The following is a 17510-nucleotide window of genomic DNA, read 5'->3' on the forward strand; positions in this document are numbered from 1 at the left end:
AAAAGTGTGGAAGTGGATGTGGTGGTACCTATTTGATAAAATGCCGGAAAGGAATGAGGTTTCTTGGAGTTTAATTATTTCTAGATAATGCCAGAAATTGGGATTTGGATGCTGCCCTGTTTAATAAAATGCTGGTCAAGAGGAATACAGTTACTTGGAACTCAATGATTTCAGGGTTTGCATGAAGCAGTTGGTTGCTTCTCGCTCGGAAGTTGTTTGATGAAACGCCAGAGCAATCTATAACATAGTGGAACTCCATGATTTCTGGTTATGCCCAAAATGGGCAGCTTGAGTCTGTACGTGAGATATTTGACCAGATGTCAGGGAAAGTTGTGTTTACTTGGAGTTCCATGATATCAGATTATGCACAAAACAACCGCTGCAGGGAGACTCTGGTTTTGTTTAAAGAGATGCAGAGTGAAAATAATGTTAGAGCCAATGAGGTCACTATGTCCAGTATTCTTTTATTTTGTGCTTGGCAGCTGTGGAGCGGGGAAAATGGGTCCATGCTTTCACTGAGAAAAAATTGCATGCCACTTACTGATAACCTTGGAGCTGCCTTGGTTGACATGTCAATGAAGTGTGGTTGTGTGGGAACTGCTAGCGAGCTTTTCAGAGGTCAGGGAGATGTGTCTATCTGGAATGCTCTTTTTTTGAAAAAGTGGATCTAGAATGCTCTTAATACTAGTTTGGCTGCCAATGGTGTTTCTCATGATTCATTTGAGGCATTCAAAGAGATGCAGAGATTGGAGATATATCCAAATGATATTACTCTTATGGGGTTGTTAATGGCATTTTGCCATGAGGGATTAGTGCAGGAGGGGCAAAAACACATTGAGAATGCGTCAAAGATTTATGGAATTCAGCCTGAGATGAAACATTATGGGTGCATGATTGATATGCGGGCCGAGCAGGTTTACTGGAAGAAGCAGAAGAGATCATTGGAAAAGATGTCTACAGCCAGATGTAATGATATTAGGAGCTTTGCTTGGTGCTTTAAGATTCATGGAAATGTTCATGTTGCTAGGTGAGTGGGCCAAGACTTACTCGAACTACAAAACACTGAAGCGATTTGCCATCTCCTTTCAAATATCTATGCAGCCGCTGGTAGATGGGAAGAGGGTTCAGAGATTATGGGTAGGATAAAGAGGAGTGGATTTAAGAAGAAACTGGAGCTAGTTGTGTGAAATTGGAAGGAACTGTATACGAATTTGTTGCTGGAGATAGGTCACTCCCACAAAGTGGTGAAATCTATCTTTGGTTGGATGAAATCGGAAAGAAGTTTAGATCAGAAGGATACTCCCCAAACACAGTGAATGCTTTGGTAGATTTAGATGAAGAAGACAAGGAGATGTGCTTTACTCATCATAGCTAGAAACTGGCCGTAGCCTTTGCCATGAACAGTGGTGCTGCTGGGTCCAGTATCCAGGTCATGAAGAATTTATGGATTTTTGGTGACTACCATTTGTTTTTGAAGTCTGTTTCAAAACTGTGTACTCGTGAAATTCTTGTGAGAGATAGGACACATTTCCACCATTTTAAGGGTGGGTTTTGCTCCTGTGGAGATTATTGATGAGTCCATCTCTATTTTTTCATTTTGAATGATGAAGTCATTTTATTAGAGAGAGATAAACACTAACAAAAACAGATGACAAGGGCAGAGAACTGCCCATGCAAGCTGGTGACGAGTAACTCCCGCTCGAGCTAAGGCATCGGCCACAGTTTGAGGATCTGAGAGAATGTTTCAAAGGGGCAGAGTTACATAAATCAGTGGTTTCCTCATAAAGACGTTCAAACCTTAATGGGGAGAAGAGCTGCCTATCATCCAGTTCATAAGTATTGCTGAATCAGAAGAGAAGAGAACAGAAATCTCTTTAGGAGATCTGACACCTGAAGTCGAGCAAAGAGCTCAATCTCAGGTAGTTAGTCCTGCTGGCAAGATCAGAGAAAGAAGGATAACTCTTCCATTGTGATCATTGGAAACCCCACCAACACTAGCATGCCAAGGGTTTTTTGGAACTTCTAACAGAGTCAAGCATATGGAAACCAAGAAAGCCAAGTAAACTCAGTCCTCTTGAGCTCAATTTTTGTTACATCTGTCCGTTTTGGTTACTGGCCCATTTCTCAGGTTGCTGACTGTTGATTGTGCTTAGCAATTTTATGGACCATAGTTTCCAAACCAAATGGTATGTGCTTCGTCCATGTACGGGTCCCCATCTTCAACCTGTTAAATTCTCTGAAAAGGAAGGTGTCAGTGTGTTGTTTAAAGCATGATATTTATCGATTACTAATTGATCAGAAGAGAAGATCAGATTCATTTAAAATGGAAATGCATCACACGACTCGCAATTGAACCCTCCAACGCTTCAAGTGTCTGCATTCATCGGACTAGGCTATAGAGTGCAGCTAGTTTTCTGTTTGTTTTTGTTTTCATTGGTATTCAAATGGATTAATGACATCTACAGAAAATCAAGTTGGATCTAGGGGTAATTTTCTTTGAAGACTGGGTTCTTTTCTTCCTTCATTAGATAGGTGTTTGAAGCATTTGCTTCTTTCTTTTGGCAAACTCTGAAGCTAATCCTGAAAACACAAGACATACACATTGTCATTGATGTCTGATCATCTTGAATAGGATCACCTTTGAAGAGGATGGTGAAGGACCAAGCTCTGATTAAAATACTGGATCATAACTGGTGAAGGTCCATATTTCCTGCAGAGTTTTTTTTTTTTTTAAAAGTAGAAGCCATATGCACAGCAGCTTCATTTGGTATTTGTCGTTGTGGTGGGAGGTTTGTTTGTATTCTGGTATCAGGATTTATGCTATTTTTTCAGGTGTGTAACTGACTCTTCTGCTGCTGCTGGAGTGAGGTGACGTCAATGAGATCATAGTGATAACAAAAAACGAGGGATGAAAAAGATTATATGGGAGACATCAATTGTATTTCTCTAGATGAGACCAGGGTCATTCACATCGTGAAAGTGAAATTCATAATATATGAGGTGTTTGTTGAGCTTACTAATGACAAAATAAAGATTTTATTTCTGACATCAAGGTTTTGAAACTTGGGTTCGGTTACAACTTGCATCTTCCACTGCACAATTCAACTCAATGTTTAGGGATTTTCCTAGTGTAAATTTATGGTATATCTTACCTTTCAAATAAAAAAATTCACACTGTTTTTTGACCATTCGAGTAAGAGACACAAGTGACCACACAATTCTAGAGGAAATGTAATTATATTTGTTTTCTAATTTTTTATTATTTTATGATTTTTTTTTACCTTATTTACTGAGTATCATTTAGTTAGACAATAGATGCAGATTTTCACAATTAGCTTTGGAAATCCTTGTTGTTTTGCTCATAATTTCTCCTTTTGACCCCGACTTTCCTTCTTGTAGGGATGTAGGAATCATCAAATATCTCTTCTTAGCTCAAGATGAAGGTCTACTGAAGTTGTATTAAGGCACTGAAGGCCACTACTGACGTTTTCCCAATCTAAGGTTTGGATCAAACAGGTCATGGGAGCATAACTTAACTACCTTATTAAATCTTTGATTTAAGACATTCTGACAAAATCTCTGAAAAATCAGGATGTCTCAATGATTCCTGGCTTACCTGTCCCTTTGATCAATAGTCATCAGGAGTTAAGCCTTATATCTTAAACTGCCATAGGACACATGAGTGTAGCTACAAGTACATTTCAAGTTTGTGCTAATTGCATTTAGAAAAGAAAAGAAAATGAGAATTTGACCATTATTATTCTGAAAAATAGTTAGTAAAAATGAGATAATAATCAAATTATCTTTTTCACTAACTATTTTTTTGGGAATAATAATGGCCAAATTCTCATTTTATTTTATTTTCCATGGACCTTTTACAAACGGTTGATCTTATCCTTCATCGGTTTATCTCGTATTTATCGGATACTCATGCAAGTCAACAATGCACTGCTATATCGACATTCAGTTTTCATGTTCTTTTTACTGATTTTTATTTTACTTGAGGTTACATCATGGAGCATGGGAATAAATGTCTGTGTGGTTATTCTTCTACCTACAAGCTAGCAAGCACTATCATAGTGTTTGGTTTCACATGGATGAAAGAACACACTAAAGGAATGCCAGTATGTTCTAAAGAAGATTATGCTGTACATCAAATTATATATCAGGAAATGGTGAAAAAGAAAGCTAAGTATACAGCACTAAAACTTTTACATATAACATACAGCCCTAAATTCCAAATGTTCCATTGCTGATGTAGAGATCTCTTCTAGCACAATTGACTGCCCCATTTTAGCATCTCCTAGTGAACCCATGGCCATGTTCTGCATATAATTTGCAGTAGATGAACTCCCCTCTTCGTTCTTTTGACCTTGTTTCTTCCAACAACTCTTGCCCATCTTTCACAGAGAGAAATTGCTATCAGGTTTTTTTCTTTTTCTGGTCTTCTCAATCCAGGTTTGCAGGGTTTAATGTACTAACTCATCGAATATCTCCTTCTTAAACATGGTACCCATCTTCATTTAAGAAAACAAAATAAGCAATTTGATGAACCAATAATATCAAAGTTGACCTTACTTATGAAAAGCCAATTTGTTGGCTTACCTGAGTGACAAGAACATATAAAGGAAGAGTGCTGTAGCTACAAAGCAGTTGTATAATTACCCTGCCGAAGAAACCAATATTAGTTTGTTTAAAAAAATTTAGAGAGAGAGAGAGAGAGAGAGAGAGTCCCGAATTACCCAAAAATGAGTCTTGGAACAACATAACCGACTTCTTCCATGATGCATGAGTGAAAGCCATATGTGCTCTGTAGATGATGAAACATATGAATGAAGACGATGCAGCCATTTTGGAGAAAAAAATTAAAATAAATGTAGAGTACTCACCAAGGTCCAGAAGAAAAAAGCAATCTCAAAAGCATTCTGAAATAAAATGAAGTGAATCAAATAAAGAACAAGTCCCGGACGGTGAAACCAGAAGTACTGGTCGGATGGTTTCACTGACACCGTTCCATCACTCAAAGTTGTCAGGTTCCATCACTCAAAGTTGTCAGGCATTAGGGTCTGTTAGGAACCTCATAAAAAAAAAAAAAATTAACTATTATTATTCCCAAAAAATATTTAGTGCAAGGGAGAATTTGATCATTATCTCATTTTTTATCTTTTTCTTTGCTTTTGGTTCATAGTGCAAAGTTCACAATTCAGAATAACTCTTGGAGTATGAGTACTTACAAACAAGGGCAAAAATGATAACCAGAAGTATGTGTGCCAACCTACACGGGAAGCCAAAAAGATTACGAAGGCTATGAAAAGATGCACAACCAATAATCTTTACTTGAATAGAATTGAGATTATAACCAAATTCAGTAACAGGAAGATAACAACAAAGAACCAGAGATACCAACTACACCTGAAGCAAGTAAGCGAGAAACCATCAATCATTTTCACTCAAGAGTGCAGTGAAGAGAGTAAACATGAAAGCCTATGCAAGGAACCAACGCATTATGAACAACTGGAGAGGAAATTACATAAAATACTATATAACCCGGTGTCACATGGTAGCACATAGTGTATGTGAAGTTAGGTCTAATCCAGTGAAACTATTCTTTGACAGTATATGGGTTTGGATTATACCAACAACTTTCTTGAAATCAGCTTGAAGAGTTCGCATCAAGTATTTGTGAAAATCATATCCAGGGTTTGTATTGCAGTGCTTCTGGCAATCCCAACAGAAAAAGAACCAAGATTAAAAAACTTATAAAAAGTTCTGATGACCAAGTCTTAAGATCTGAAGGGTTACCTTGATAAATCCCGATCTTAGAGCGGAATAGTCTAACTGGGAAACAGAAGCATAAAATTGTTTGAAGAAAGGACGCCTTCAGTCAAGCATATCAGAGAATGATCATTAAGTGGAATATGTGATAATCCGGGTGATTTACACGCAAAACGCACATGTAACAATCTAACGCAACTGATGTTGCTAGAGATAATTGGCAGAGAACAAAAAAAATATTGGGGAGGAATACGAACTCACTGTCCAGCTAAAAACCGCTGATTTGCTCCAGAATCCTATAGCACGATCGACAATAAACTAGCGAAGAGGATGAGCAAAGACAGGCGTAGTTTCTTTTTTGTAGCTGGCAAGTCAATACCAGCCGTGTCCGTTCCTGGAGTCGATAATGATTTGTTTCATTGATTTTAAGTGTTTCATTGAAGTATTCTCAAAATAGTTTTCAGTAAATAAAGTATGGATGACAACGAAAAGAAAATATAAGAATACTGGACAGCATTACCACTTGCTTGCTGCAGTAATTCTTTCTTGATTGAATCCTCCCAGCGTTTCCACAATTCTACCTATATGATATCAAGGGACAAGAAGTGTCAAAGCTGAATCTCGGAAGGGAGGGATTTAGATTTTGCCAATGAACCTGGAGCTACTTCAAGAATATCCACAAACACCACAGTGCAGATACACGATAAAAGGGAAAAAAAGGACTAAACAACCTATGTGAGAAAGTGTAATACGAATTACCTTGGCTCCTCCTAATACCATTGTCGTGGCACAGAAGATTACATGAACAACGGCCAATACAAAGATAAAGATGTGAAGTTGATGCAATGCTTCAAGGGATAACATTGGAACTCTACCCTAAAACCAAACACAGATTCAAACAGATAAATTTTCACTTTGAAAAAAGAGAACTACCTGTCACAATGCAGTACAGGTGGGAAAATTAATGAATAAACCTCTGAACAGTGGGGTTCGGATTTCTCGACCAAAAGATGTAGCCGAGTCGGAGTGATCTTAATGAACGCATCCGTGCGATAGTGCTCGACTTGCGCTAGCGTGTGGATTCTTTGCATGGAAGCAGAATATGTGATAAATGCTTGGGAATACACATGTTACTGATTACTCCTTGGAAGACGGTCAATAAAAGGGAAATGAAACCGAGAAGCATCAACTCTGCAAAACAGATAGTAGGTTGTTACATGATATCTTCACTTCCAAATTGTAGGTTTATAGCAGAAATGACATGGAACTTCTCAGAAAACAACAGCTAAAAGCCACTAAAAAACCTGTGAAAACCCTCACCTTCCTTCAGTTTTTGCAAGGCCTGAAAAAAGTGCATCTAGATTTTCCCGTTTTAGATACTGCAATAAGATAAAATCATCAGCGGGAGGATCACCGGCCTGATCTACACAATTATGTAAGCTAAAATGGGACTTTACCTTCCCGAGGCGATGAAGGAACCGCTCGACTAACAGAGATATGAGAACAATGACAGAGCAAACCACCGCAACGACCCATGTGGGAGTATACTCGACGGACTCCGAGTCGGAATCAGTGGCCATCGCACACAACAGAATTAAAGACGAGCAGAAACCGAAGGGAGAAGAAATAACCATGAGGAACTGAGTCTAATTGGAGGGTAAAATAAGGAAGACAATAAGAAACCTTGGCATTGGAACAAGGAAGGAATCCGTAGGTAAAGAATAAAAGGAAGGAATTGTATGAACCATTTTCCTTGCTCTTTAACGGGACTTTTATGTTTGTATCGGTGGCGCAAAATTTTAAAAAGCGAAAAACGGTAATCAGGTGCCGACGTAATTGTGATGGGATTCGCTGCGTACGTGCGCACCGTGCAAACATAGAGAGGGGAGTGCGCTCAGTCGGGACGTCGCCCTATGTTTCAACGATTATACGCATCCAAGCGAAATATTTAATTAGGTGGTTATGGAAATTTAATGACAGGATTTTTATTTTCCTTTTTTTGGTTTTTTTAATATTCCTAATTTCTTATTTTCCATTTCGACGATGTTGATAGTAATGCATTAGACCTTAGGTTATAACTGGTAAAATATGGAATAATCGAATATAAAATAATTTCACCATAAAAATACCAAATGGTATGTTACGAGAATTTATTTATCGTTTATCGTTTTCTGAAAATAGTGATTTAGACTGCCACGGTCCAACTCTCCTTAACGTTGAAGAAACTGGATTCATCGCAAGCGGGTCTGGTTTCTCACTCCTTCCTCGATTGTGGCTCTTGCGGAGCGGAAGCGGAAGCGGAAGCGGAATTTTCCCTCAATCGATCAATCCCTCGATCAAGCGAGACTGGTAGCTGCCGTTAATCCTCTTTCATCTTTCAGTCCTTAGTCAATTCGTCCGGCGATGGCCGCTCCCACGTCCCCAGTGGTGAACGTGATGCTGGCGATCCAGGAGAAGAAGACCGGATCGACGGTCGATTTGTACCGGGCGCTCCGGCAATTCATCGTCTATCATTACTCGGAGCGGGAGGCTCAGAACCTCGAGGACGATCTCCAGGCCGTCCGCGATATGCGAGCCAGCCTTGAGAAGCCGGCCGATTCACTCGATGCCCGAAGGGACCTCCTCCAGAAGTATTTTCGGGCGCTTTGCCTCATGGAATCCCGCTTCCCCATCTCCCCCGAAGCGGACCACGTGAATGCTATCACCTTTGTCTGGCACGATGCCTTCAAGCAGAACAAGAAAGCATCGCTCCAGAACATTCACTTGGAGAAAGCGGCTGTGCTGTTCAATTTGGGTGCCGTTTATAGTCAGATTGCGCTTTCGTCTGACAGGGCATCGCCCACGGGTCTGAAGCAGGCTTGCAATTCTTTCCAACTTGCTGCGGGGGCTTTTGCCTTTTTGCGGGACCAAGAGGCGGGCAAGGTAGCTGTGACAGGTCAAGCGACCGTTGATATTTCATCGGAGTCCGCTGCGATGCTTGAGCGTCTCATGTGTGCCCAGGCCCAAGAGTGCTTCTATGAGAAGGTTATTGCAGATGGGAAGCCACCGGGTCTCTGCTCCAAAGTCGCCAGGCAGGTCAGTCGTCTAGTTTGAGGAACAATAGTCGTTTCTGAAAATTTAATTTAGGTTCATTTTTCGAAGTGAAAAATAGGGTTGAAATTTAAATTAGTAGCACAATGGCGAGGGTTACTTTACGTTTCCCTGCTGGACTGCTTATCATCAAATTGTGTTTGTTGGCACTTGTCCAATTCAGGGGGTTCTGGCTTTGGGAATTGGATTTGTTAGAGATGCTAAGTCCATTTGAACTTGCGGTTTTATTTTAACTCAATGGCCTTTTGGCAAATTCTAATTTGTCTCCATGTCTGTGAGGTCATTGATATCGTGGATAAAAGCATCTATCTTGCCTATTTTCTCTGACACTCTAGTGGTTTCATGAACCAGTCGGGCAATTCAAAAAAGAAAAAGATTAGTTGGTTGACCACTTCTGCTTGACGTGTTATTAAGAAGAAAGTTGTGGACTGCTCATAAGAAAGTTTTTAGGATGGAAAAAGTTCATTTTTCTCTGATAGACATGGAAAGTGGCCTCTCTCCACCTCTCCCCCTCTCCATAGGAAAATTGTCATCATAGAGATTTGTTTCCTTCTGATTTCCTGAAATTGAACCTCTCACAGTTCAAAGTGACTAGCTTTGTAATATTTGCTTCCTTAAAATTTTGTGAAACTGAATTCTCAACAATTTGAACTGATGAGCTTTGTGAAACTCTTGGGTTTTGATCATTGATATTATGTGGGAAAAGAGTTGCTTATACATATGATCTAACTTCCCTATTTTGCTTAACTAAATGATGATGCAGTTCTTTCCGAAGCATATCACTTAAGGACCCAGATAATCCTTGTGTTGAGTTATCTTCCTTAGCTTGAGTGGCTTAAGCTATAAGCATCAACCAGAATAACTTTTGTGCATCCTGTTCAAGTTGCATATGTTTCTTAATAATCTACTTATTCAGAAGATTTATTATCGGCACTTTTGCTCAGTTTACCATTTTTCTTAAAATATTTATGGTCACTGTGCTTTTTGATTCCTGACCATTCTTGCTGCATGTTGATCATGTTCTGATCTCTATGCTTTTTATTATATACTGACATCCGTGCAGCCGAAGTGTTGACTCTTTAAATGTAATGACAGGTAGGCCTCTTTTATGAGGAGGCATATGCAGCCCTAAGCATACCACCACTAAATCAGCATTTTGACCGTACCTGGATTTCTCATGTACAATTAAAGGCAGCACAGTTCTTTTCTGAAGCTTCATACAGATATGGTTTGGATTTGCACAACAAAGATGAGATTGCTGAAGAAATTGCAAGGTTAAAGAGTGGGATCAGCACTCTAGCTGATGCAAAAAAAACAGCCAAAGGAGTTGCAGCTCCACTTCTTGAAGCTGTCTCCAGGTTGGAAGCTAAGCTAACTCGCAACTTGGAGAGGGCCGAAAAGGAGAATGATAGGGTTTATCTCATGAGGGTCCCAGCAGCTAATTCCTTGCCCCCTCTGCCAACTGCTTCATTGGTCAAATCTACCCCTTTGAATGAGATACTGGATGCAAGCAAAGAAAAGATGTTTTTAACTCTTGTTCCTGATGGTAGTGCAAAGGCTCTCTCAAGATACACTGAGATGGTGGACGAAATAATTCGTACACAAGCAGAAAAATTACAACAAGGGAGTGAGATAACCAGAGTGAGGCTCAAAGAAATGGACCTACCAGATTCAATTCTGGCATTGGAAGGTAACATCACTCTACCAATGGATCTTAAGGAAGATGTGGAGGCAGTGCAGACTGTTGGTGGACCTGTTGGTTTGGAGGCTGAACTGCAGCAGCTTAAGGATCTAAGAAGAGTGAACCAGGAGCTTTTAGTCCAGACCGAAGAGCTTTTGCAAAAAGAGGCTAGAGAGGATGCTCAATTCAGAAGTCAGTTTGGTACACGATGGACAAGACCTCAGTCCAGCATTCTGACAAAGAATTTGCAGGATAGATTGAACCGATTTGCTGGAAACCTGAAACAAGCGACAGATAGTGATGCACGGATTGAACATGCTGTAAAAGAGCACTCAGCACTCATGTCAATCCTTGACCGGAGGCCTGTATGTTATTTATGTTACTTTTTTATTTATTTACATTAATGTTCATTCAATATGTAAAAGGTCTTCTTTTGAATCTTTGGAAGACTTATTGCTGGTGTTGATTATAAATGCTTTTTCTACAATGACAGATAGAATCCGCCCTTCCAAGTCTTGCAAGACCAATTATGTCTTTGGATGGTAATGAAGATGCAATTGTGGGAGCACTGAAACTAAGCCTGGTAAATATCTTCAACATAAGCTCTAGAGACTTTACTAATTTCTGTTGTATCCAACAGTTTCTATCATTTACCATTTCTAGTAGTTGTGACTGAACCATGTTTTCCTGTGAACTTTCAAGAAGTGTCCAACCATCATTATAGGGGTGTAATGCATGATAAATTTGGCGGATTTGTTTACAGTCATACTTCAACATAATATAGACAAGCTTAAAATTTTAAATTTTGAGAGGTCCCATTCCATTTTAGAGACTTATAGAATTGATGCTATTCAGTCTAAGATATTTTATATGACTGCTATTTCCAATACTTTTCATTGATGAAATGTGTGGCTACAGGCCAGAATCTACTGGATCTTTTGGAGCCTGTTCATGCACAACATGATTAGGGGCTGATCATAGAAAAAATTCTCCTCAAGCAAACCAGCCTATCCTGTGTAAGGGGCTTACATGTCGATTTCAATAAGCTGTTGACTGTTGGAAAAATCGTATCAATGATAAGAGCAATCTATCTTGAACTGAATTCTCTTCCCCCCCCCCAACACACACACACACACACCCCACCATAGAGTATGGTCTCTTCACTTTGTCACTGATCAGCCTTCACTGGTTTTTCCACAATATCAAAAACATCCAAAACCTGAAGTTCCAAACAGCCCATACTGTCAAAATTTTGAATTAGAATATGTGGTTATGTCAGCAAGTTTTTCTTATTCAAAAATCCAAACAATTCATCATATCTGAAATTTAAACTTGAAATATGTGATAACATATGCAAGTGGTTAATTTCTAATGATGAAATTGGATAATCTGATTCTGTCCTTCTGCCATGTGATAGGAAAATTTTGAGTCATCCAAAATTATTTGTTTATCACAAGTTCAAAAAAAAAAATTGTTTACTAGTTTCTCTATAACCATTGTTTAAGATTTCTATGTTAGTCAGGTAATATGATTATGAAAGAAATATTCGGTTTAGAGCATATTTACTGTGACCAATTAGCTATTAAGACCAGTTTGCACTGGATTAGCTCTAGTAGCACGTAGTTCGTTACTTTCTTGTTTATATTTCTTTCACTATTGTTCATGCTTGACTGATTACGTGCTAGGTGAGCTTATTGTCAACTTAGCTGTAAATCATGTTGCTGGTTTTTGTATATTCTGTCTTTTTGAATGCTGCAACATCTGAGCGTGACTTAATGCAGTCAAATTGTGCACAATCTCATAAAATTTGTAAAAAGGCGGTTTTGTTTGCTGATTCTCAGATGCAGTCTGTAGTATAAAGCTACCAATTCCTAACACAGGCTCATATGTGCAGAGGCAATTGGAAAGTCTAGGTGCACAGCGTGCAGGTCTTGAAGACATGCTTAAAGAGATGAAAAGAAAGGTGAGCAACGATAGCTTATGGGGCTAAATTTCATGCATTACTTGCTCTCTTGTGGAGGTGTATCTATCTTCTATCTGCAAAGTGTTATGAATTTGCTTTTAGTTTCTAGTTAGTACATTGTCATGACTGCTTATGCATATTTTTTTCACAAATGAATTTACATTCTTTATGTTTTTATGAGAGTCATAGATTGGCTTCATCTCTCTTTAAAATTCTTCATTTATCTAATAGAAAACATTGTCAATTAAAGGAATTAAGTTTGGATACAGTTATCTAGATTGGACATTCTCTTTCTTTCATGGAAAAAGCAACACAAAAGTTGCTTCTTCCTTGGTGGCTTTTGAGGATCTTTTATTGGATTTTCTTGAATAAATCTTCGAGAGAGAGTCTTTTTAGTTCATACCCTGATCCCAAGGAAATTTTCAGAAGTAAAGATCTCGAGCTTTACATGTCAAGACATTTTTTTCTGGCATTGATGACAAACATGGATATTATTAGATTACTGTTTATATGTAGCTAGTTCAGTGGTTCTATCCTGGCTCGTATGTTTTTGCCTTCCCTACAGAAACTTGGATATGCCTGATTCATGTGTTTGACAGGTCACATGTTATGATTGTGCATGATTCCATGGGAACAACTGAGCCAATGACATTTCAGTTTTATTTCAAAAACAGCCTTAACCCTGTAATTGCTTGATTTTGTTTCATGGAAGTTGTTCATTTGAAAATTTCACTAGAAGTTCAATAATTGGTCTTTCTCTCTGATGAAAAATTTGCTAGTTTTTCAAAATCACTTATTTGTATCAATGGTTACATGGAGGGTTTCTTATGTGAGGTCTTGGGTTCAAGTATCACTGGGGATATAGGGTTGTAGCTGACGTGTATAATCAATATTTATTAAAAAAAACTGCTTTGGAGTTTGTAAACTTAAATTTCCGCTTGATCTTGGGTGAAACATAAAATCTTTTCCTTTGAAGAGTTCTTGGATTTTCTTGCTTTTTATTTGCTCATTGGAGCTATTGGACAGTGAGCTGGATTTTGAGTCTGCTTAACCACAAGAAGTATATACATTTCTTTATTCATGATGTTTATTTCCCAATCATAGGATGATATATTACCCAAACTGATGACAACAAATGGGTCACATGAGGATCTTTTTAAGAAGGAGATTGCCAAGTATGATGGTATATGTGAAGAAATTGCACAGAACATTGATGCTCAGGAGCAGTTGTTGCTGCAAATTCAGGTAAGCTTATTCAGTTCAATACCTTGATGGCTTTCTAATGTTGCCATAATTATGTCTTTTGTAGTATGACATGAACTTGAATTTGAATTAACAAAATAGCACGGACAGTTCAGTTCCAGCAAGCTACCTATATTCATGTATAATCTGTTTAGATTGATTTTAATCATCAAAACATGGAAGATTGAAAAATGTTATACTGCAAGCTTTGTTATTTGAAAAGCTTGTAGTTCTTGTATCCCTTAAATAATGTTATAGTGCTATCTTAGATTTATGTATAGGATGGTTAACCGTCATGCTGTGAGATATTGGATTTATATTATATCTGGCTGATGCTTCAGTTATTGTCACTTCCAGGCTCAAAATGATCATTTCACTGCTGTTTTCAATCTGGAAGATTACAGAGGTGTGCAAAGAGTGTTCCGTTTATGTAGCCATCGGCCTTTTTGAGAACTGCTATAAACTTGTCTTACCTATTGTCTACTACTGGTTTGTTGTACATTTGTTTATTATTTGAGGTTGTTTTGTGTGTCCTTGCAAGTATAATAGGTGCTCTTTTTTTATTTTTTTATGATTGATTGACTTTTATTGTTGGAGTAAAAATGATAAAAATACAAATAGGAGGTTCAAGAGGACCTTTGGTACTAAGGGAAAAGGAGGAACCCACAACTAAAGATGGAAGAGAATCTCCTTCCTTTACTAATACACAAGATTCATTATTTTGCAGCACGAGATGTGTACTGCCATGAGTAGGTTATGACATTACAAAGCTCACGAATCTCATCACAAATGTAGCCTAGATGCTGTGGTGGGGGGAAATTTCCTTTGATCCAGCTTATAAATATAGTCGAGTCTCCGTCAATGATTAGAAGTTTCAGGTGCACCTAAAGAGAACATAACTATTTCCTAGTTAACTTAGAAGTTTCAGAAAATGTGCTGTCATATATTTAATAATTTTTTTTAAACCAGAGATCTTCCTATCATCTGCAACAGACCTGTACATTTTTGTAAAAGAACATATTCAAGCTTGGTTGGCAACTGGCGAATATCTCCTCCAACAGTGAATTTGAAACATTTAGCATAGAAAAGCCTTTCTCAGAAAAATTATGGCATTGGTCAGGTATTGGCTTCACGTAATTGCTTTAGTTTGTTCAAGCATTGGCGGAAGGGTTGCGGGAGAGGATAGGCATTCTTCTTGTGCTTTAAAGTCTTCTCTCATATTACTTCATGGAAAGTTTATTTTCCATTACTTTTCATATGTCTATCCATTTTTGGTAGGAATCCTGCATGCACCTATGTAATTTCTGGAATATGTGGCATACCAATGAGTGCCACTAGAATTGATGCCTTTATCAAGTGTGAATCTGTTTGCTTTTCTTATTTCGGCTGCCTAGACCTTTCAATTTTACCATCTGCTTCAAGCTTACTTCTGTTGATTACCTGGAAATTACAGCTTCACGAGAGAAGTGTTATAAACAAATTGCTGCTGCCATTGCTAAGTTTCAAGAGATCAAGGATAATATTAACGAGGGACTCAAGTTCTACGTTACCCTACAGGTACTATTTGTATGCTGATAACTTGCAAATGCATTTGTGCCTATTGTGCTTTTATGGAACTCAAAGAAAAGTCTATGGACTTTTAATCAGGAGGCGATCACAACCGTGAAGCAGCAGTGTAGTGACTTTGTCATGACCAGAAACATTCAATGTCGAGAAATGATTGAAGATGTGCAGAGACAGATAGCAGGTCTCAGCTTTGCCGATGGAAAAAGTGGATCCTACAACTACCCTGGTGTTGGGCAGTCTCGGGCTGCTGCTTCGGAGCCTCAGGCCCCTCCACCCCATCCCACCACTCGGCCTCAGATGCCTTATTATCAAGCTAAAGAGCAGCCAACCACTGGGTTCTCTCAGCCTCACCCTTCATATGCATCATCACAGCCGCAGCCACCTTATCATGTACCACCAACCGCTGGTAGTCACTATCAGCAACCTCCTCAACCATTGGGCCCGGAGTATGGGCAGCAAGCATACCCTGGATGGCAGGGACCATACTACAACGCTCATGCACAGCAACCAGGCTCCCACCCACGACCTCCTTACACCATTCCTGGTCCGTATCCTCCTCCACATCAAGGTGGATACTATAAGCACCAATAGAATACTAAATTTAACTTCCCCAGTCGATTCCTGGTCTTTTTGCTTGATCATTATCTATTTTTATAGGCAATTGGGTTCTATGATATTTGGCCTTGTTCTCGGGATTTTGTGCATATACCAATCTGTTTCTGTTTGATATCTGTAGCTGTATGATCACATTTTGTTGAAGACGACGCTATCTTGTATTCTTTCTGTATGTTATTTCAGAAGACATGCCCTGGCAGATAAATAAAAAAGGTAGGTGAAGTTATATTCTTTTCTAGAACCCGTGCTTTGTATGTTACAGAACATAGAAGCCGGGTTGATTCCTTCTTCTGCAGCCTGAAAGTCTAGTAAATCTTTTTAAATTGCTTGCATTGGCTTATCTACCCCAACTTTTGGCATTCCTCTTCCTCCGGTTTACTGTTTTACTGGCCTTATGCATTTATCCAATTATAGTCACATTTATGGTCTCTGCTTGAGATACAAAGAAAACAGGGATGGGTCATGGGTGTCTTGCCTTGATATCTCATGTATCGACCGAGGCATCTTGGGTTTCTGTAAGGGCGAGATACTTCACTTCCACAGGTAACTAATGTTTTACCTCGTTTTGATAGCAGTAAAGATTTGTTTCAATGTCCCACAAATCATTAATATCAATGAAAGTATACCTCATAATAAGTTTGATTAAAGTATTGAATCAGACATCATCATCTCTTAAAACATCAATGATTAAGTTGATGAATCTAATCCCCGCATGTAGCGCAGTCACATAAACTGAGGAACTCATTACATTTATGAGCTTTAATTGATATCAATTCAGTTCAATTCAATTCAATTTTAATCTAAAAGTAACTTTGTATCGAAGAATCGCAATATTTTCATAGATTTTTGTGGTTAAAATTGGGTGCGTCTAAGATTGGCTGTTGCTGTAAAGTATTACGATTAACAAATGTAGTAGAGGAGACTAAGGGTTTGTTTGGATCCCGTAGAAAAGAAAATAAGAATTTGACCATTATTATTCTAAAAATAATTAGTGAAAATAAGCTTTAATTTTTCCGTGGGGTTCCAAACAAACCCTAAGAGTGCCCTTCACCCTCCCTCAACCTCTCTTTCGATTGGTGATGACTACTCATCCTAATAGGTTTATGATACTTAAAATTCAAATTTAGTTGTTTAATCACATAGATTAGTTTGATTTGGTATTTTAAGATCGATTTCAAAATCTAATTTAACGTAGTATTTGTACTGGAATTATTTTATGCATGGAGATTGTTAGTGGCCATGGTGTCATTTCTCTGCGTTATTGACGTTTCTGCAGATCACAGTCGCTTTTTTATGTTTTTCCACTTCTTTTTGAAGTGATTCCCACCATCGGCGATCCTGTAACCCATCCTCTCCGCCACTCGCGGCAATTCTGGAGGAGCCCAACTACGTCCTGTAGTTGTTGATTGTCTTCTTCCCTCTTGCAGTCTGTAGAAGAAAACGACACACTCTATTGACCATTCCGACGTTCCTTGTTAACGTTTTCACCGGAGTGGTGCCGCCGCGTGGACCCTTCGTCTTCCAACAAAAAAACAACGGCCGCCTCAATCATCCAACTCGGCGAGTGGTGGCCATGTA

General features: G+C 38.7%; 3 protein-coding genes across 3 annotated transcripts; 2 read left to right on the forward strand and 1 right to left on the reverse strand.

The window, feature by feature from the left end:
* Positions 1 to 257: 257 nt before the first annotated feature.
* LOC137940837 (pentatricopeptide repeat-containing protein At5g19020, mitochondrial-like) lies at positions 258 to 2872 on the forward strand. The gene is made up of 3 exons (XM_068785960.1): positions 258 to 563; positions 672 to 1027; positions 2833 to 2872. The coding sequence occupies exons 1-3, from the start codon at positions 258 to 260 to the stop codon at positions 2870 to 2872; spliced, it is 702 nt and encodes a 233-aa protein (XP_068642061.1).
* A 1573-nt stretch (positions 2873 to 4445) lies between these two features.
* On the reverse strand, positions 4446 to 7355 carry LOC137940838 (MLO-like protein 13). The gene is made up of 14 exons (XM_068785962.1): positions 7203 to 7355; positions 7096 to 7132; positions 6865 to 6966; positions 6690 to 6708; positions 6535 to 6646; positions 6283 to 6356; positions 5803 to 5878; positions 5615 to 5718; positions 5361 to 5412; positions 5201 to 5279; positions 4890 to 5002; positions 4743 to 4810; positions 4606 to 4666; positions 4446 to 4517 (listed from the first exon to the last, which is right to left on the reverse strand). Exons 1-14 carry the CDS (start codon positions 7353 to 7355, stop codon positions 4470 to 4472), a joined length of 1098 nt encoding a protein of 365 aa, XP_068642063.1. The 3' UTR covers positions 4446 to 4469.
* Positions 7356 to 8030: 675 nt separating this feature from the next.
* LOC137941654 (vacuolar-sorting protein BRO1-like) lies at positions 8031 to 16155 on the forward strand. The gene is made up of 8 exons (XM_068787157.1): positions 8031 to 8850; positions 9961 to 10911; positions 11040 to 11129; positions 12441 to 12509; positions 13614 to 13754; positions 14109 to 14157; positions 15205 to 15308; positions 15399 to 16155. Exons 1-8 carry the CDS (start codon positions 8179 to 8181, stop codon positions 15906 to 15908), a joined length of 2586 nt encoding a protein of 861 aa, XP_068643258.1. The 5' UTR covers positions 8031 to 8178; the 3' UTR covers positions 15909 to 16155.
* Positions 16156 to 17510: the final 1355 nt, after the last annotated feature.

The sequence above is a fragment of the Aristolochia californica genome, unplaced genomic scaffold, assembly GCF_029961685.1.
Source record: "Aristolochia californica isolate CCGP_79_NKW_82.1479 unplaced genomic scaffold, dmAriCali1.0.hap1 SCAF_9, whole genome shotgun sequence".
Taxonomy (NCBI): Eukaryota; Viridiplantae; Streptophyta; class Magnoliopsida; order Piperales; family Aristolochiaceae; genus Aristolochia; species Aristolochia californica.